At 52.9% G+C, this 21,387-nt stretch overlaps 1 protein-coding gene across 1 annotated transcript; it reads right to left on the reverse strand.

Annotated features, from left to right (window-relative positions):
• Positions 1–724: 724 nt before the first annotated feature.
• LOC131668071 (uncharacterized) lies at positions 725–20,716 on the reverse strand. The gene is made up of 3 exons (XM_058941917.1): positions 20,441–20,716; positions 6,139–6,420; positions 725–2,594 (listed from the first exon to the last, which is right to left on the reverse strand). The coding sequence occupies exons 1-3, from the start codon at positions 20,556–20,558 to the stop codon at positions 2,218–2,220; spliced, it is 777 nt and encodes a 258-aa protein (XP_058797900.1). The 5' UTR covers positions 20,559–20,716; the 3' UTR covers positions 725–2,217.
• Between the last annotated feature and the right edge of the window lie 671 nt (positions 20,717–21,387).

Here is a 21,387-nt window from a genome sequence, read left to right on the forward strand (position 1 = left end):
AACGGTAAAAACTGGAAAACGAGCTCGAAGGCGCGCGTCAAGCGAACACCTGCGTGGCGCGGGAAAACAAAAAAGTCAAATGGCCTCGCTCGTCGTGGCATCACGGTATTTATACCAGCTGCAGTCGCGCGCGCGCACATCGGTGGCTTTTATTAGAAAAGCGCAGATATACGCTTAGCTGGTGGACAAGCGCCAAACTGGGTAGCTGTCGCTCGCAGCTCGTGTCTCGCGAGAAGGAGGCGAGAGCGTTGGTGTTCAGCCATTTGGCAATTTCGCTGGAGATAAGAGTCGTCCACTTGGAAAATAGGGAGAGAGGGAGCGGAGCGTTGGTGGCATCGCTAATAAAGTGTCGGTAAAAGCGCGACTGGCTGCGGCCGTGCTCCGTGACGTAACTTACAGCGGAGCTTCGTACCTGGTGGCGTGCGGCAATGACATTGGGCTCAGCTCCCTCTTTCTCTCTCTCTCTCTAGACATTGGCGAGGGTCCAGGATGCGGCAGCGGCAAGTTTGTCTGCTCCCGCAAATTTGTCGTGTTTGTTGCCTTGGCTGTCGCGTCACGCCCTCTCTCTCTCTCTCTCTCGCTCTCTCTCCACGTACAGACACAAACACACACGCACACGCACATTACGTAGACAGAGAGATAAGCGCGTTCGCGATCAGCATTGTTAAAGAGAGGATGTGGAATGCGTGGAGGGAGGCAATTACATCGCTCAACTTTTTGTTGACCAAACGAAAATTTATTCTGGCATGCTGAATGCGAAAAAACATTCAATAACGCTCGGTATACACAGTTTCGGTAGTAATAATAGCAGCTCGACTACACGTTATATTATGATATATACAATACAATATACAGATACAGCGTACAAAAGTATAAAAAATAACTTAGCGACTCGTTTCCGCGCTGCGCTCGCTCATTCTCTCACGTCGTGCACTCGCCATCATCTCGATGTCGCGGCTCGCGACTGGCTCTCGATGCTTTATTTCATGCGGCAATACAGACGCGCGCGCACGTACACACATACACACACCATTGTACACGCGCCACGCGTTGTCTACATTGGCCCGAGAGCCGCTTTTCCCTCGAAAAGTATATATATGTACAGATACAGAGGCGCCGGCAGGCGAAAAATGCCCAATTTACATCTATGCACAGAGACTAGCTGAGATCGTGTAGTTGACGCCAGTCGATTTTCTCGTACGGCTTGCAGCTCGCCTCCTCGCAGCCTCTAGCCCACGACGGAGGCAAAAGAGCAGCGCGCAGCTACTCCTCGCTCGCCGCGAGATCAGTCTATTATTTCGCGCTCGCCTCCTCCCCTTCCCCCCTTCTCTCGCTCTCTCGCCAACTCTCTCGATGCGCCGGCGTTGAAAGCGCGCAAGTTTTATAATACTAAAGTGGCGTTCGAGCGCGCTCGCCAAAAAGACAAAAAAAATAATAAAAAAAAATGAGATTTCCATAATTGAGTTGGCGAGGCGCGCTTGCTCGGAATGACTTTATTTTTTTTTTTCTTTCTCTTTTAACCAGTGGCCCGCTTTTGTTGTTGTTGTCGTCGTCGTCGACGATATTGCTCGTGGCAAAAATTGCTTTTAACTAGGATGCGAGCGTGCACACACGCACACACGCGCATACGCGCGCGCAATACAGGCACGCGCAGCCGATGATCGAGGTCGAACGGAGCGCCGCGCGTCGGCCTCTCTCGCTCTCTCTCGCTCACTCTCGCGCGCACACAAATAGCGAAATTCTCTTTCATTGACCGCTGATTTATCCGTCGGCGGCTCTGCTTGCCGCGCACGTACGGCGCGTTCGCGATAATACCCGTTACGGCAGACGTGACGCGCGCTCACCGCCGAGTCGTACCGGCTTTCACGCGTCGGACCCCTCTCCTCTGCAGAAAAATGACACGATCCCGCGTGCTTTTCCGTTTCGCCGGCGAAGGAAAAGGCGGAGGCGGTCGGCCCGAACGCCGATGGGCCCTTCGGCGACGCGCGCGCGCGGTTAGAACCTCTCGCGCTGAGCGGCGCAGCCGTCGCCGTCGTCGTCGTCGTCGTCGTCGTCGTCCTCGTCGTCGTCGTCCTCGCGACTGGCGGTCAGCTGGAGCGGTAGCGCCGCGACGGGCCTGGCGCGCCTGGCGGGCCTGACTCTGGCGTAGTCGGCCGTGAGCATCAGCAGGATCCTGGTTCCCAGCAGCCGGGACTTGGCCACCAGGAGGACGTGTTTCTACGCGGGCGGCGGCTGGGCCGGCGCCGCCTGGATGGGCAGGCTGATCACGTAGATGTCCAGCTTCTCGCCCGCCGGCCCCTTGTCCGCGATCTCCGCGTAGTTGATAGAGTCGTAGGGCGGCGGCGCGAACAGGTGGTACGGCGGTGGCGGCGACTCCGTGACGACCGTCTGGTTGTTGCCCGCAGCCGCCACCGCCGTCGCATTGAGCACCTCGCCGCGCTGCGTGTAGGGCATGTTGAGCGGGCTGCGCGCACCGCGCCGGCAGCACCACTCGGAGCAGCTGACTATGAGGAAGAACGCGATGAGGCCGCCGAACGAGCCGATGTACCAGACGATCGACCATGGGTCCAGCGGACTCTGAGCGTCGGCGCCGTCTGTAACGGAAGCAGAAGAAAACCACTTGAGCGAGTCAGCGCGCGCACGCGACTTTCGAGCAAGTCGCCGCTTCGATCCCCAAAATTCGCCCAGTCATGCGCAACGTCATCGGCTCCTCGCGAAGCCCAGTTATTGCCTTCTGAAAGGCGCTCGCGCGCGCTTGGCTCTCTCGAAAGACTGATCGAGGAGGCGCCATTTGGGCAGCGGCCGAGTATCGCTTCGCAATCCACGAGGAGGCATTAACGCGCGAAAAATTCGACGCGAGCGAAAGCTGGGCCAACCGACCGAAACGCGAATCTAAAATGTGGACGCGAGGGAGGGGTGAGGAACCCGAGAGCTGGAAGGGAACGAGCGATCTGATCCCCTTAAATATGAATGAGAGCAGCCGCGAGACGAAGCTCGACTCCGTCTATGTACGCGTATACCGATATATACGACGGCAGGCGAGCGACAGACTTTCGAGTTATTTAAAAGTTTCGCGGCGCGCGGTTCGACGTACCTCGGGCGAGGAGCGCGAGAACCTTGGAAAGAGAGAAAAGAAGTCCGATTATTGAGTTTTGCGTGTTGCCCCCTGCGCCGCAGATTTACTGATATTGCTAACTTTCAGAGTGGCCGCAGCTCAAAGGCAATTGGCCCTTTGATCGCGCGCGTAAACTTTCAGATGTGATATTATGAATTACGTGACGCCTCGCGCGTATCTTTGAGTTAGGCGAGCGTGTAGAAAAGTTAGCGCCGATCGGTCCGATAATGATTTCACATCTCTAGGGCAATTGTGATGCAAAGGGAGCCGTAGCGAGGCTTGTACGGAATTCGCCGTGGCATAAGTCTGTCGAAGAAATTAGTTTCGAACGAACGAGCAGTGAACAGTTGGCAGCTACATCTTCAAACGTAATGAAATTTATCAGGCAGGGTTAGTTTCGTGTGCGCGACTAATTCGTAATCAGCTCACGCTCCGCCTGGCCCCGATCGACGCCGATTTTTTCTATCTCGCGGAGTCGTCGATAAATGAAAGTACAACCACGGCAGCTAGACTACACGCACTCTAGTCCACGTGTAATTCTTCATTTACATATTCATGCTGCCCTCGGCAACGGAATTGGTCGCGGCAAATTTTTGGAGCAAGCGTATTCATAACGTCGAGACAGAGAGAGAGAGAGAGAGAGGCAAAAACAAACGAAGCGGAGCGCGCCTCTCGAGCGAAATGTAAATGGCTTTCGGATGAGACGTCATCGTTCCGATACTGGCGGAATCTTGCGCGCGTCGGAGTCGAGACAGTCGAGGATGCGAGGCAGATAGCGAGCCGAGCAGAGCGAGCGACGTAATGAAATTTAGATGAAAATCGCAGCAATTTCGCGCGGCTTACGGATTGAATTACGAGATTGAGCGGCGCCTCGCGCGAACGTTACATCCCGCTGATTCCGACGCGCGTTACCTGTTGCCTCGAAGCCGAACAAAAGCTCGCGCGCGGCTTCGCCGGGGACGGGAAGCGGGTCGCTCCACGCGCAAGCGATGCGTGCGAAACGAAAGCATGCGCCGCAGCTCGCGAGCACTTGGGGAAAAGGAGGTTGGACGCTTGTGGGCGAGACCAGCGCGAAAACCTGTTGATAGCTCGTCCCGACTGCCGAAGATTCTCCGATGAAAAATGCATGCGATCACTTTCGGATGCTAATGGGGAGCTCTTATCAAAAATTTGCATCTCGCTTGCGTCCTTTTCACTCTCTCTCTCTCTCTCTCGACGATGCTACAATCTCAAATTCAAATCCCATTTCTGACTCGGCACCCGGGCAGTTGCCTTTTTCGCTGCTGCTGCTGCTGCTGCCGCCGCCGCTCGTTAAGAAGAGGAAACGAAGCTTTCCAGCCGAGCGCGCAGGGGTCCGGGGCGTAGAATCGATCCCTGGCGACGTGCTGCCTGCACGGAACGCTAAGAGCTCGAGGAGCGGAACGGAAACGAGCGCGCGTCGGCGTCTTACACGTGACTCGAGGCAATTATGCGCTCGCCCTGCAGCTAATTCGCAAGAAATGACCATCGCGGCAAGGCACCTGTACTTGCCGGTACGCTCGCTCCCCGGGCTCTCGTGTCCCAAATGGAAACGAGCGTACCGACAACGAGCCCCGGCGGATTAAGCTCCGTAATCGGGTTTTATTGCGATCTGTTACGCCGACGCTCGCGCTTTTCAGGATTCCTCCTAGACAGCCCCTCGTTGCCGCCTCAGCAAATTAGAGGCGAGCCGCGATAACAATGAAGCCGGCAAGCTTGCCGCCGTTGTTCGCGCTAATTTTTCAGATTAACTCGGCGACGGCGCGGCGCATTCCCTTTCTCCGACTCGATTGTTCAATTTTCACGGCTGTAACTCGCAAGCGCTCGAACCAACTTGCCGCGCGCTTTCTCGCTGCCGTCGGGATTACGGAAGGCCGACGCGCAACGCCACGGCCGAGCTCGCCGTTCAATTTTATGCGAAATTAGCCCGGCCGAATTTCCGGGCGCCGCCGGCCAATGAAAAACTCGCCGAGATACGTCGGAACTGTTGCGCGTACGAGGGGTCCAGACGCTCTGATCGATGGCTAATCCCGGGGCATAATTAACGACGCTGATTTTACGACGGGCCGGCTGGCCTGAGCGATAAAGCAAAACAATGGGTGAATTTCATTTCACAGCGAAACTTTTGCTAATAAAATTTGACGGAGCGAGAGAGAGAGAGGGGAGGAGGCACGGTAGTAATAAATTTTTTTTTTGATTTCGAAAATTGTTTGCACGCCGCTGTTTCGACGCTGCGCGAAGTTCGCCAACGCCGTAAAGGCAAGTTTGAAAATTTTTAACTACTTGCCTTTACGTACGCGTTCCCGCGCGCGGACGCATTTGATATTACCCGCCGAGGCGGACAATTCAATTTGACGGGCGCATTAATGAGAAAGAAAGGGAAAAATTGTACAGGCGACTCGTGGCCCGTGGTTGATTAAACGGTGACGGTTTTGGGTCGTTTTCTCGCTCTCTCTCGCTCTCTCTCTCTCTCTCTCTCTTCAATCGACTTTATGAATAAGGGATGTAATTTTGTGTAAATGAAGATTTGCAGAGTGCCGGCGCGGCCTGGGCGACTTCGCGCAGAACTACGCGGCAACTCGAGTTATATGCGCTGGCTACGGGCACGCCGAGAGTACTTAAAAGAAGATTGATACGAAAAGTTAGTCCTGCGCGCGCGCGCGCGCGCGTCGAGGCGTCATTGTGTATACTTATTCAAATTTCCCGCGCGCCCTGAAAATATCATCGCTCAACTTTTCGCGCGCGCCACGCGCCGTCGAATACAATCGGGACTTTATGAAAGTCCGTCTCTCGCCCGCAGGGGAATTCGCTCGATCAATTCCCGCGAGCGTGCAAGTTTGCTCTCCTCGCTCCCTCGCCGCACAAATCTCAGTCATCCGCGAAACTATTACTCGCGCGCGCCCACCAAACAAGCGCAGTAACCGATCCCAAATAGCGCAAAACATCGATGCAGCTGTGTTAGTTGATCTCGCATCGGATAAGGACAGTCGTGCGCTTTCCCTTACCATCGGACATATCCTTGCCGTCGCGGTTACGGTGACCGTTGCCACCAGCAGCAGCCTTTTCGGCTTCGCTCTCGAACTCGATCACGTAAACGGTTTGTCCACCTGGCGAGGCTGCCGCTTGCATGCCCATCATCGATGAAAAAGCATCGACTTCGTCGTCCCCCTCTTCCTCCTCCTTCTCGTCGTCATCGTTGTCGTCGTCGTCGTTATCTTCGTTCGCCGGCGTCCCAATGGGTTCGCGCGTCACTTCGTTGTCCGTCGTTACGAGACTGAGCGACGAGCCTGTAAAAAAAGACAAATTTAGAGGTTACATCTCGCCGCGAACATTCGGAGTCGACCTCGAGATTACATTAACCAAGTCTCGGGTTATTTCCGTCCGCATAACAATCGACGACGACCCAGTACACGCGGAAAAGCGTTTTTTTTTTTCTTTTTTTCTTCTTCCCACCGCTTAATTTACGCATAAAGAACCCACGAGCCTCCTCGCGAGAGCGTAATTGGTGCTCCGAGTGTTCCGCTGGAAAAGAAGAAAAAAAAGCAAGCGAAATGAAAGGGGGAATCCCGAATAAAATGAAATTTATTCGCAGCGGGTGGAGAGCGCGTAACTGTAAAAACACGTATCTCGAGAGTCGTAAATCCGCGCCGCTGCGGGCTCTCCTTAAACTCCGTCGTCGGTTGTCCCGATACAACGGCATCCGCGCAGCGGCTACCCGTTTTCTTTCCGACGCGTATTCTCTCGTTCATTGGGTCATTATACTCGCAGGCGCGAGTAGCTTTCGACTGTAGAAAAGTTCTTTTCTCGATCTCTCGCAAGGCACGCGCGCGCGCGCGCGCGAAGCCTTATCGGCCGGGCTATTTATAGGCCGAGCCGGCACACCTGCAAAGTGGCCGGCGCGCACAGCTCGCTGTTTTATTCATGACGGATTTTTCGACGAAGGCGGCCGCTGACGTAAGGCGCGCCGCGAATCCGTCTCCGGCGAAGGATCGTCGTGCGCCGCCGCTCGCTCGCTCGGACGTAATTGCCACTGAGTAGAGGACGCGAGGGCCGGGCGCCGCGCGCTCGCTCGTCCAAAAATATGTCCGACTCCTTCCTCGCTCGCATTCGTCGGGCTAACAAACGGAGCCGTAGAGTCGATAGGTCGCCGCGCGGACCGAGGGAACCGGTTGGGAGCACGGCGCGATCCCATCAGAAATGCGTCGCCTGAATGTTTGAAGCCACGCGAATATAAGTTAGAAACTGAGAGAACTGGAGAGAAAGAGAGAGAGTTACGGTGAATTTTTGATGACGCACCGATCGATCGATCGTAGAACAACCCGCGGGGGCCATTTTAATTTTTGATTCGGCGGCGCGCACTCGTCGAACGTTCGGCTTGATTTCACACCAACGGTCTCTCGTTCGTTTGTTCGTTCGTTCGTTTTTTTTTTCTTCAAATTGCTCTTGATCGTTGTCGTTAAAAAGAAAGATCGAGGTGGTGGGAAAAGCGCAATCGATCGGAAAGCTCTTCGGCAGCGACGCGTGGAATCATTAACCGACGGACGAGTATCGAGTAACTGGACGGGCGTCGACGGGCGTGCCGTCGTCCGCGAAGACGTCCGAGCGCATTAATCACCGATCTGCGGCGCTAAAATAAGCTCGGCACAGCTGGCTTCGTCGGCTACGAAACGGCAAGGAGCGACCGGTCTTCCGCGCACGGCTAATTATAGAACTCTCGTTGAGAGAAAACTGCAGTCGCGTGCGAAAAAGTCTGACGAAGAATCAAAGGAAACGTGCCACCGGAAAGAGTCTTCGTCTCTTCTCTCTCAAGTAGCGATTCTTGGTCGTCGTCGTCGCCGTCGTCGTCGCTGTATGGTCACGTTCGAGGCTGCTCAACAATTTTTTTTTTCCAGCCGATCGATCGACAAGAACAAGCAGCTTGATTCAATAACGTTTAGCGTTGTTTCGCGAAGGCGCGCACGCTCGTAATCGAGTTGTCGTCGAGGAGTGGAGAGGTGTTAATGAAAAGGGCTGCTTGCGCGTGGAAAACGAGCGAGAGAGAGAGAGAGATGAAAGAGAGAGAATCGATAATTCGTTTTTGCACGATAAACTTTGCAGCGTCACTAAAGGGAGAGCGAGATTTATGCTTCATAATTACCTTTGCACCCCACCAAATTAACTCGTAATGAGACCTGTTTTCAGAGCTTCTTTCGTTATCTAATTAGCGTGGAAAACTGCAAGCCAGTTTCCCCCTCTCTCTCTCTCTCTCGCTCTTTCTGTAAATGTGAGTGCTGAGATTGCGAGAGCCTGGCTACTTGGCTGAACTCCCGACCGAGTCCAAGTCCAGGTATCCGGGTACGGTAGCTGAGGTGAGAACTGAGACGGCCCACAGATCATATTTCAGATCATGGGTAGCCGTCTCTGAAATGCTCTCTCCTTATCCCTGAGACACCTCCCATTGCTAAGCTCCTTCGAGGAGCACGTGAGTACTTTCTTGAGCGCGACGTGTAGTACCCTGGGGGGTACTGCTGGAGCGATTTGACCTAATTCACATTTATTATTGATAACTATTCTCACTGCATTACTGGAATGACATACCACCAATTTACAAAATGAACTAATCATGCTGAACTGGAATGTTGTGTTTAGTGTGAACTTCTCTATGAATTATTTGAATGTTTGTCTTGTGAAGGTTATGAATGACTGAGAGAAGGTCTAGACTACGATTTATACTTGAATTTTTCATTTTTGTTTACATCATCGTTTATATTTGACTTTGATAGTTCCTTGACCAAAGTCTTGTATATGCGAGTTTATATTGAGCTAAAATATTTATATTTATATAAAAATAAAGGAATCTCAACCTCTCTCTCTCTCTCTCGTTTTCGTTGAATACGGCGACTTTCAACTTGCTAACGGCAGAAGTTTGGCGCAAGCAGCGGTTGTAGCAATGACGAGAATAATTACAATACGATTTTCATCGGTGGACGCTTGTCAAACGAGACAATTTCGTGGTAAGCTGAATAATAAGCGTCGCAGCCGAAATCGATTTAAGCCCTTGCGGCGCTGTTCTTCCGGTTTGGCAAAGTACACGACGCCTAATAAACTCGATTAGTCTTTAGAAGCTCCGTTGCCTGAAAAGTTGTTGGCCTCTTTCCTGGTTCTCTCGCTCGGTACATAAGGACACTACAGCGAGCGCTAAATCCGATTCAATGTCGGTCAACTTTGGCCGTTAATCGCGTTTACAGCGCGCCACCACCCATTTATCGATGCTTCGTCTCTCTCGCGCGCGCGGCCGGCCGTCCTTCCGCAATGAGGATGAACGGCCGGCGAAGGAGACAGAGAAAAAACGAGCGAGAGTTTTGTTGGTTTTGCACCTGCGCGTCGTTGCCGGGCGTTCCGCGCGCTGTTTGCAATAGCCGCTCGCTACACGCTGCAGCCGGGGACAGTCAATATTCCGCGGACCCGTCCGCGCTCGAGCTATGGATAATTTAATATTTTCATTGTGCGCCGCTCGAGCCTCGCGCGCGTTTTCCACCGAACGAGTCGCGCGCCTCGCTTGCTCGCGCCATCGCTCATTAACTCGCCGCTTAATCGGCGAAAACACACGCGTGTCGATTCGCTTATTCGCTTTGCTTTTTTCTTCTGCTTCCGGCCGCGCGTTACTTCTGCCGCGGTTATTAGCTTACTCCTGTTAGCCTGCCCTTTACTTTTTCGCGAATTTCCCGCGACCATAAATGTGGCCATTAGTCGGAAGATTACTTCGCGCGCCAACGTCTTTGCTAATGCAAATACTGCTTCGTCTTTAATAAAAGCGCATTTGGCTGAGCAGCCGCAAGCACTTAATGGCCCATAAAATAGTGCTCGAGCTTGCAATCTTTACGGCTCCGTCGGAGAAGCCGAGGAGGACGAGAAGAAGAAGAAGAAGAAGAAGAAGAAGAAGACGAAAGAAAAAAGAAAAACAAAACAAAAAAACGAAGCAACGTCTGGCTCGAAGAGACGCTCGGTTGCGTGTGACAATTTGAATACCTTTATCAGCCGCGCGCGCGCCTCGGGGGAAAAATTTTCACACGGGACAAAGGAAGCGCGGCGCCCGATTATTATGCCGAGTGTCTGCAGGACCCTCGAGTCCCCGCGTGTTATTATTATCATTATCTTTTTTTCCTCTTCCTCGCTCCAGCCCTTTGAGCGTCTGCTCGCGCAGTGGTTTGCGCCGGTGCGCCTACGCAGGCCGCGCTCGGGATCGCGCGAGCACCAAGGAGAGAAATATATCGGGGCCGGTTGGCAACAACGGACGCCGGCTCGATAACAGGCCAATCATAATTCGATCGGCGCGCGCCGGCGAGCGTGTCGGGGAATTAATGGGAGTCGATGAACCGCCATTTGCTCCAATAACCGCTGATTTATGGAGGCCCTAGACTTTTCCCCGTGTATCGGCTGTCTCCGTCCAACTCGCGCCCGCGAGAGAGGCCGTGCACCTCGTTATAGCGCGTACGTTGCTCGCTTTTCCGCGCGAATCTCGAAACCCCTTTTTCTTTCTGCGCTCCAACGATTATTCGCCGTACGTCGAATAGAAGAGAGAGAGAGAGAGAGGGATAGAGAGCGTGAGATTGTTCTTTGTTAATTGCTGCTTTATCGCTGACGAATGTCTAGGGCGCACTCGCTTTGGACTTGTCTGACGAGTTGCTCGTTGCACGGCTTTCGGGCTTATCGCAGTCGAGGGTAAAGGAGTGCGGAATTCGCGGATTTCGGTGTACGCGTGTACACAAGCCGCTCGTTATCGCGCCCTTAACGCGATGATTTCGCCCCCCCCCCCCTCTCCAGCTCCCTTGATTCGCGAAGTCGCGAGCATCTTGCGAACGCCAAGTATGTATTTAACGTCTTGCTCTTTGGTTTCGCGCCTTCGTGCTGAGAATAATTGCACTTTCGCGAGGCATCGAGCTCGCGGAATTCTGCCCCGGCTAACAGCTCCCTTGCCTGCTGCTTATTTTGTCTCTCTGCTTTTTAGGCTGCGCTCGTTGCGCAATTTTCGGGCGTAATTTGCGGATGATAGGATTCGCGAGCGCCTGATTTATCGCGTTAAAACCGGAATGCGCACTATGCGTATACGCGTGCCCCAGTACCTTGGATAATGTTGATTAATCCGCGAAAATTGCTGGATTTGCGACTTCCACCTGCATTCATGGCGCATGTACGCGCGACGAAAGAACAAAAATTTACCGTGACTGAGACGTACACGCGGACGCGCTTGAATTACGGCTAATCTGGAGCGCGACTCCTTGATTTTTCTTCCTATCTCGCGCGAGCGATGATGAAAAAATAAAATATATATATATATATATAGTCGGTTCGCGTAAGTTATCCGTCATATTTCTAATTTAACGGTGTCGAACCCAGAGGAATAACGGCTCGGGAACGAAAAATCTGGCACACGGATTTTGGCAGCGGAGCGCGATAAACTGGCCGCTCTCTCTCTCTCTCTCTCTTTCTCTTTCTCTCGTTTTTTTCATCCACCGCCATCATTCTACTCGGACTCGCTCTCCTCATTTTTTTCGCCTCTCTCTTTATCTCTATTATCTCTGCGCGCTATACACTAGCGCGCGCGCGAGAGAGACAGACAGAGAGAGAGAGAGAGAGAGAGAGAGAGAGAGAGAGAGAGAGAGAGAGAGAGAGAGAGAGTTTATTTTCGGACAGAAAAAGCAGAGGCAACAAAACGAATGTAGCTGTCTCGGATGCGATCGGAATATTGATTAGCCTTGATTATCGCCTCTGTTGGCTTTCTTTTTCCGTTGTTTTTATTTTCGGGGATGCGTTTTGTTGGTTTTGAGCCTCACCGTGCGCGAATAACGAACAGCCACGCTCGCGGTATCTGCTTGCTTGTTTGTTTGACGGCGCTAAGATATACTATTATCCGCGCGACGCGGCGATGCCGGGAAAAATAACCGGTCGAGGAAACGCTAGTCGGATCGACGCTATCTCGCGGCGCAACGCAGGACTCGAGTGCGCGCTCGACTCTCAGCACGCGCCGCCCGATCGCAGCTTTCGTTCGAGAAAGGGGAAACGTGGCTCGGCTCGCGAGCTTAATTTTACTACGCAACGCCGGCGTGCCCGAGCGGCAATTAACGATTCAAAGCCCTTTTTTTTTTCTTTTATTTTTAGACGGTCGTCAACGCTGAGCAATGTTTTCCGGAATAAAGCGCGCGCTGTAACTCTCTTTCCTTTTTCGGTCGTCGCTCGTTGTCGCTAATGACGCGTATATCTGAAACGTAATCGATAATCGATCGAACACTCACCGTCAATTTGATTCCAATTCGATATGTATACGTAGTTAGCTGAGTCACGAATCAACGAGAAAAGAAACAAAGGCAAAAAAAGAAAAAAACAAAAGAACAAAAAAGAAGAAGAAAATGTATTTGCATTCGGAAGAAAGAAACCATTCGCTGGCTACGGTGTCGCGACGCGGCACTGCGGGCAATAAAGTTAGGCAAAGCAAGAGAGCCGGGACCACCGGTTATCGCAGTGGAGTACGGAGAGCTTCAAAAAAGCGACGTCAAACGCGAGGCGCGAGCGTATCACACTCAGCTAATTGCTCGTTTTTTCCCCCACCCCCGCGGCGAAAGAAACAAGCGCGCTGTAAATCAGCCGACGGCGCAGGATAATGGCGCGCGGACGATAAATTGTTGTTTTATTTTATTTTATTTTCTTCTTTATCCTCGTGCGCGATTGTTTCTCAGCGTGCTGGAAGCTCCTTTCATTCGACTCGCGCCCTTTCAACGCGCTTCACGCTGCCCTCCACCTTCCCGATTCGCCTGCCGGTGTCGCGAACTCGACGACTCTGCCTCCCCGGCGTGCGTGCGTGCGCGTCACGCAATCGAGCCGACTACTTTTGCGCTCGTCTCTCGCTGCTCGCATGGCAGAGTCCGCGCGCCGCCCATTTTTAATTCCCACCTCGCTCCAATCTCCTGTTGTTATTTGAGGGAGAATTTTGCCGTCGTTTGGCGCTTCCCCCTTTTTTTATCGCTTTGGAGTTTAAGAGCGGATAGAAATGACGGGGCTTTCATGAGTTTTCGATAAATAGCTTAGCGGAAAAATCGTTGCGCGCCCCATCGAGAATTGAATTCAGTTTGTGAGAAAAAAAAAAAAAACAAAACAAAACAAACAACGATAAATAGAAATTCGCAGCCAATATCTTTCCCGGCCAGCCGCGCGCGCTCACGATTTTTAATTGCCCCGCGTCGTGCAGCACGACGAACCGCGAGCTTCGCTCTGGCGTGCGCGTGGCGCGACGCGCGTGCACTGCAACTACAACGTGTCCCGGAGCGAGCGAGAGGGTGGATATCCCTCCCCAAAAAATACATACACAGAACAATGATTGATCGCGCGAGCAACCAGCACGAGGGCCGCGGTCCACGCGACTCTCAACTCCATCCGTACAGGCTCCGTCCGCCAGTTGCCAGCCGAGCACGCACTAGGCCGCGGGGCAATCGCAGAGAGCGCGTTCCGATCGGCCTTTAAGTGCTCGCAAAAGCCCGATGCGCTTTAGCTTTCGCGGCTCATTAAATCCGACGCGAGCGCGGCCGAAGAGAAACCTGCATTCGGAATCCCCGGAGGTGTCGGATAACCCTTTGACCCGCGGCTTTTGTGGGTCGCGCATCTTCGAGAGCCTTTTTTTTTTTCTTTTATTCGCGTATATAAAGAGTATGCATTTACGAAAGAGGACTCTCGAAATCGATCTTCGACGGTCTTTGTTGCTCGCCTATATTGGTTCTCACGGCTGATGCGCGCTAATAAAAAGAGCCGATTTCAGCTTTATTGAATCTGGCTCGTTTTTTTCCATTCGAGGGAGCATCGATCGAGCGCGATATTATTGTACGGAGAGAAGTCGCGAGAGTTATATATAAATCCGAGGCTCTCTCCGAACGCACTTATTTGTTTTATCGCACGGCTGATGCCGCTCGAGGTTGTGGATAAATCTACTTTGGACATTGTCCAATCTTCTCGCTCCTCTGTCTATTATTTTTGATGCTCCGTCGGCTCTTCGAACGGCACGGCTTCGCGCGCGACTTGCTCTTGACTTTGGGGCCTCCGCGTATATTTTCGGAGCGTTTGGCTTTGAGAATAGAAGCGCTTCGGCTGAGAATAGAAGTACGAAGAGAGAGAGAGACGCGTTGATGTTGTTTTTTATCCGAATTACAGCAGCTTTTAAATTGCGTCAAAACTATGTAATTTCGTCCGAGCTTTTTCGTTCGATGCGCGAATAAAAGCACATTTTTCACGCCAAGGCATTTTCGAACTTTTATAATTTTACGCGCGCATTTTTGCGAGTTTGGCTCGCAACGGATACTCAAGCAAAATTAACAATTCAAACGCAAACAAAGGAAGAATCCGTCAAACGCAAACCTTCACAGTAAATCAAAACACAGATTAAAAAAAAAAAGAAAAAAAAGAGCTTCGTCGACGCGACTAACCAGACCTGAAAAGTTACTTTCTCCAATTGTGTTGTCAGTTTTACCATCGCTTTTCACTTAATGAGCCTCGCCCGCTGAAAAAAAAAGAAGAAAAACCTGCCCTCGTGTAAGTGCCATGAAACATCGGTGCGTCGTGGGCGTGCGAGCGCAATTCCGCCCTACGGCTAGAAATCGAAATTTCCGAGGAAAATAAAGAGGAAAAAAAAGAGGAGAAGAAAAAGAAAAGTGCACCGTAGCACATCGCCTCGAGCCAGGGAGTCGCCGCGTGGCTGCGATCATAAACAAGCCGGCGTAAATCTCTTTATCGCGCGTGCGAGGTGCACGATCAAAAGGAAAACGAGCCGTCGTCTAATTTCGTCCCGTGTAAATTCAATTCCGCTGCGCGAGAAACAAGCCAGTCGCGAGAAAGCACAAAAACGAGTATCACGACGCGAACGATGCGAAGACAAAAAGAAAAAAAAAAAGAAGAAGAAGCGCGCTGAGTGTGAAAACGATCGCGCGTGCACCGATGGATAAAGGAAGACGGCGTGCCTACGGGGGTGGGGGGCTATCGAATGAAATTAAACGTTAGCCACTGCAGCGCCGCTACAAATTCGCCTTTACGATACGCGCGCGTTCGATCGTGCAACGGACGCATAACGAATTTACGCCTTTTAATAGCGCGAGCCGCGTCGTTAACCTCGTTCCTTTTTTTTTCTCTTTTTACTTTTCGTTATAGGCTTTAATTAGAACGAGTCTGCCCGTAATAATGGAAAAAGCGTGTAGCTCCTTTTTTTTTCGTTTATTTTTTCTCTCTTTGTCGCGCGCAGCGTCATAGACCCGCAGCATCGGTAGCAAGCGATGCGCGCGCGGGGCAAGTATCATATACGCGACGCCGCTGGATGGGGCGAGGAGGAGGACCTAGTTCTCACTGGATTATGAAGTTTAATGCAAGTGCCATTATAAGCCCTCTTGTTCTTTGTGCGCGCTCGCTCACGCGTACGCGTGCTCTCCTCTCCGTCTCCATACGTCGCGCGGCGGCAAAGTTGCTCAAGCAAATGATCCGACGCCGTTAATTAAGCGCGTTGCGCATAATACGCAAGTTTTTGCCCGGGGATAAAAGCAGTTTATTAATTAACGGAAAGAGTGGAGCGCCGGGGCTGAATGACGAACGCCGGCTTTTGAGCTTGCCAGCTTTAATCCGACAAACGAACGCGAAAGATCTCGGCGGACGGAATTCGCTTTGACGAGACGCGCGGCCGTCGCTTTCTTTTTTTTCGGGGTGTGGTATAGCGCGAGCTGCCGCTCGAGCGTTTTTCGCCGGTGATGGACACGGCAGCGGAAGTAGCAGCTTACAGGCTGAGCGCCGCTCGCTCGAAGACGACGACGACGACGACGACGACGACGATAAAGAGGCAGCCGGCAGGCAGCGTCGCAGCGCGGAAGAAGCGAGGACGATCGCGAGTGTTCGACATCTGCCAAATATTGGCTTTCTCGTGGCTGGCGCGCTCGCTGGAATATGCATTGCTCGAGCTGCGCATTGTGTACGGCCCACGACAAAAGGATCCCCCCGATCGTCTTACAATGGCGCCGCCAGCAGCCAGCCGCCAGCCGCCAGCGCCGCGAGGGTTTATTTCGCTTTCAATTATGCATCGCGTGATTTGTCGCCCCCGTGTGCCGTGTGCCGTGTGCCGCGCGCGCATTGTCTTCGTGTGCGAGCGCGTCCGCGAGGGCCAATTAAAAATGTAGATTCGACTTATATTTGGGATCGTTTGGCGCGCAGCCAGGTGAGCGAGACACGTATACACGTGCGGTACACGCGAGTTTGCCTCGTTAACGCGCGCGCCGCCCGACAATTTGCCCCGCCGACTATCGATCTGATATCCTCGCGCGGCGCCTGCCTCTCGGCCACTCAACCATTGCAAAAACCAAGGCTTTCGTCTAGACCTGCGTCGCGAGCACGTCGACTCTCGTGCGTTTATTACCGTGCGTGCGCCGCGAATTGCCTCTCAAAAAGGCACTTTCGCAACCCAGCCAAACGCCACTGACTAGCGAGAGCGAACGAAAGTTAACAAGCCCAGTGGGCATGCCCTTGCACGGATAATCGAGGCGAGGCTACAAATAGCGCGTTAACGATCCGCTCGCTTGGCGCGCGTTCGACTCGTTTATTGTGCGCGCGCAAAATAATTTGGCGCGGCGAAATCCGGACGAAGCGGTGACGCATTGGGTAAGGAAGGCGCGACAGGTGCGCGAGCTTAAAACGTTAGCTCGCGAGCTGAAATGCGTTGGCTGGCGTGAATTTCCCGTATAATGGCGCGCTAATCGTGAAATTCGCGTCGCTGATATCGCGCGCCGCGCTAAGTGCCAGGTGCCGGGGACAAGTTCGCTCGCGGATTATATAAACCAGCGCGCGACAGCCAAAGCTGCCCGCGTCTCGACGATCGCGGGAGCTTCCTCTCCGAGCGCGGCCGGCGCGAGATCGCGTGCTCCCCCCGTCCTCCCCTCTTTCTCTCTCTCCGCCTTTTGCTGCATGCTAATTGAAAAGCCGCCGGGATCGAGCTCGTCGTCTTTGTCGGATTAATTATCCGCGATAAAAATCCACAAAGTGAGCGCTCAGCCCGTCGCTGGCGCGAGGGGAAAGGAAAAAGAGCGACGCGCGCGAGTTGCTCCAGCGTCGGCGCCACGAGTGCGGAAAATGCATTCCTCTGTACTACCGCGCGGTGAGCGAGTTGCCCGACGGCCACTTTCGAGGATCTCCCCCTGCCCACCCCCCCTCGCTCTCCCTCCTCTTTTAATTTGATTTGGCCGCGTCAACCGATTCGCGAAAGTTGGCGTGATTTATTTCGTAATGAGGGCCGGATAGAGATTAAGAAAGTTTTCTTTGTTGGCGAGCTTTTCGGGTGGAGGCGGCGGCGGCGGCGGCGGCGGCGGCGCGATACAGTCGCGTGCGGGATAGCAGTTGTTGAATTTCATTAAAACCGAGCGAGAAGCCTGCGGGGACCGACCTTTTCGCCCCGCCCCCCTTTCCGCTTTTTCAGCCCAAGTTCTGCCGGGGAAGCGTCGTAATGAGCTTTGCCGGAGATTAAGACAAAGCTACACGCTGCCTGCCGGATTATTTTTACGAAGATGATGCCCGGTCGTTCGAATTTCGCGCATTATCCCGTTAATTTATTATTGCATTCGCGCGAATTGGAATTCGGCGATGGCGCGATCGCTAATTAAACTCGCAGCCGCGAGACATTCGCGCATGGCGAGCGTGTAGCGCCGAGCTGACGATCAAACTCGAAACGTCAAATTGTTCCTATTATCAATTTTTATCCTCCGAATTAATCGGGATCCCCGTATCGTTGCAACTGCCCGACAATTATCACTCTGGTGACTACGCCGAAATTAAATTAGCCAGCTAAAGTAGTCGGCGCGCGAATAAAGTGGTTGACTCTCTCTCTGTGTTTCCCTGTCTCTGGACGCGTATTTGTTTAAAACCACCGACAAAACTGTGCAGGGCGAAGCGCCAGATAAAGGGATGTAAAAAAAGCAATTTCCAGGGTCGACGAAGAGAAAAAAGCAAGACGCACAATGGAAAAAAGTCCTCAACCTTTTCCACGTCTAATCGGGTATAAAAGCGTGCGGAGAACGGCTGAAAAAAGGCGCAATCTATTTTCATTCTATTTACATAAAAACGGAATCTGCATAGCATGGGAAAACAAAGAGAGAGAGAGAGAGAGAGAGAGAGAGAGAGAACGAAGAAACAGAGAGTACAGTCCACGCTCACGGTGGAAAATAAAACCGCCCGTCCGCCGAGGGAACGTCACGTGCTAAACTAACGTCAGCTGCGCGCCGCGCGCGAGTTTTATTTCGGCGCTATGCTTTCACCTTCATGAATGTAATTCGGCGTGGATCCGGTATTCATTTCTTCTGTTTGTATCCCTCTTTCTTTTTTTCCCTTTAAGAGTGCCATTTTAGTTGCTTTCTTTTCCAGCGACATTTGCCCCTCAAACACGAAATGTAATCTTCGTGCAACGATCTCGATCCAAAGGTTGTACGGCGATCACTTTGCCCAGGTAATTCACATCGTTGAGCATGACTTTGAGCTTGAAATAATTCGTCCTTATTCCCTCCGTAGAAATAAAAAAAGAGAGAGAGAAGTAAAAAAACCGTTCAATTACTTTCCATTCAAGATTGCGAGCTCGAGAACAAAAAATACCTTCCTAGATGTAAAAGCAGAATTAACAAATCAGTCGAGCTCTCGGAAGAGACAAACAAAAACACGCGTACGCGTATTCGTACGAACTAATAATCCGATTGCGATCGGCCGAACGCGATCGCCACTCGAGATAACAATAATTATGTAGGCGAGCACGTGTGTGATTCCCAGAGGCGATAAAACGGAGAACACTTGTCCTCCAAGCTGCTTGGATAGAGCTCTCGTGGCCCTCGAACGGCGGGGGCGAAAGAAACGACGCGCCGTATCCGCAGACGTACTGGCCCACATTTCTAAATCGCCCAGCGACACCTTGATCCGATCGTTGGCTGCCTCGGACTCGCTTGTGCCACTTGGGAAATCCGAAAATCCCGCGCGCAGATACGCATCGCCGTTCCCGACTTGCTTGACTCTTCACCTTTGCCGTGTCACCTCCCGGTGTTTACTTTTCAGTTGTACCGTTCGGCCCTCGCCTTCCGCGTTGCATTCCATTTTTATTAATCTCGTAACGCGGCATATTTGTCGAGTCACATGTATATCTGTCTTTATTTTATTTTTTTTTTTTTTCAACAAAAATCGATTGCCGTCGATGTAGCACTGTGAAGCGGCCTCGACTAATGCACAACAACCGTTCTCGACGTAATAACCTGAAAAATTCGTCAGTTTTCATTTTGTCCAACCGTGGCTACAAATCCGACATGCGCTTATCGAGAAAGAAAAAAGTTATCGGATCGAGAGGTTTAGAGTAAACAACAAAGATAGCGCGAGTGTTGGTTTGCGTTGGTTTGCGCGACGAGGGGCGCTAATTGAAACTCGCGTGTATAGCCACTTGTAGCGATCTCGGAATAGCTTGTCTCCTCTCTTCTTTATATTATTTCAGTTCGAGCGGCATAGAACGATCGAGATAGCGTTCGTCGTAGCAACTGCTACGCGCCAGCGACTTATCTGTTCGACTGTGAATTACGTGTAAATTGTCGGCACTCGGCCGACACATGTTTTGACGATTCGACCGTGAAAACTCGAGGCAAAATAAATATGTGGGCAATCGTGCGAGGACGAGAGAAAAAAAAAGGCCATCCTTTGAGAGGTAAATTGCACACTGCCATATTTTACGGACGCTCGGAACGCTTAACCATATCCGTCGATGAATTTCAAATAGATCTCTCGTCGAAGAGAGAGAGGGAGGGGGGGGGGGGCGCCGCACTCGACGTAGGAGAGAAATGCAGCCGGCGAGGCACTCGTAGGTGTTCGGCTGCTTGACCCGACTCCAATGCGCGCCACGTAATCCGCTGCTAGCTAAGATTGAGAGCGCGTCTCGCTTTCTTGATTCTGCGTAGTAAATCGATGCTCCCATTGTCGCGCCTCGTGCCCATTTCCCCGAGAATCTGTCGGCTACACGTACAGCGGCTTCTGCCTCGACAGCTATAATTAATTCGTTTGTTTACATACCGGTGAGACTCTCCCGATTGCTCAATCCGGAAAGCGCGACTCGACGAGTTTGGACGGCGAGCGACGTCGCGTGGGGCGCGTGGCACGGGGCTTTCGCCCTCGCGACTTTCGGCCGCCGCGCGCACACGTGCGTGCCGTCACGTGCGCGCCGGTTCCGGTCTCCGCCGCTCGCGTGCTCACCGGGGCGCTAACCCCTCCCCGGCTCCCCGAAACCAAGTCGTCTGCGTTTACCTGACTGGGACGACGGCGACGACTGCGGTCCCGTGGTGACGAAGCCCTCGGTCAGCGAGCCGAGCAGCGACACCGACAGCACCGTCGCCGCGATCAGCGACCACTTGCCGTTCGTCATCTCGTAGCCCGGCCGCACTCCGCGACGTCTGCCAACCGCAGCGGCACTTTTCCTCGGACTGCTTAGCTCTTGGCGTGGCGCGCAGCGCTCCTCGACAATCGGCCGCACGCGCGTCTCTGCTCCGACGGCTCTGGCGCTCGACTGGCCCGAGCGCTCGCGCGCGCGCCTCGACTACGCGCCCGCGATATCCCCCACTGCCGCCGATGGCCGCGAGCGCGCCGCACATGCCGCGTACGCGCCGAGCGCGCAAGCGTCGTTGCACCTGTGCGCAGCATCCCTAGCTCCCCCCGGGACGCTCTCTTCGTTGTTTGCCTTTCGCCGAGAAAGACGCTCCGTGCCTCCTTCTCGCGCGTCGCTGCGGCTTATTATCCCGCGCGGTTCCGTAACGACGCGAACTTTGACTTTTTTTTTGGCGATTGTTCGTCCCGTCGTCGCGCTCGGCCGGCGCGTTTATAACGAACGACGTGTGCGCGCACCTTGCTCGTCTTGTTGGTCTTTGTCGCGTAATTTGCCGACTCGCGAGTTTGCGTTCCCGCGGAGTATCTTATCTCGGCGCGTTGGAATTGCTAATGACGAGCTATCTTTGCCAGCTGTACGAGGTAGCGGCGTCGTGACAATTATTGTGGCCGCATGCGCGCATCGCGACCGAACGCAAAAGAAAACAGCCTCTTTTCGCATTTTCGATCCTCCGCGCAAAGTTCTTCGGAGATTTATAGGCTGCCGCGGCGTATCAAAGCCGCGAGCCGAAGAAAAAACGAACGAGGCGGCACGCAGTCATAAACGAAGCGCGCGGGACGTGCGCGGAGCGAGAATTTTTTTTTTTTTTTTT

Source organism: Phymastichus coffea, unplaced genomic scaffold (assembly GCF_024137745.1).
Source record: "Phymastichus coffea isolate CEN01 unplaced genomic scaffold, Cenicafe_Pcof_1.1 PCOF00074, whole genome shotgun sequence".
Classification (NCBI taxonomy): domain Eukaryota; kingdom Metazoa; phylum Arthropoda; class Insecta; order Hymenoptera; family Eulophidae; genus Phymastichus; species Phymastichus coffea.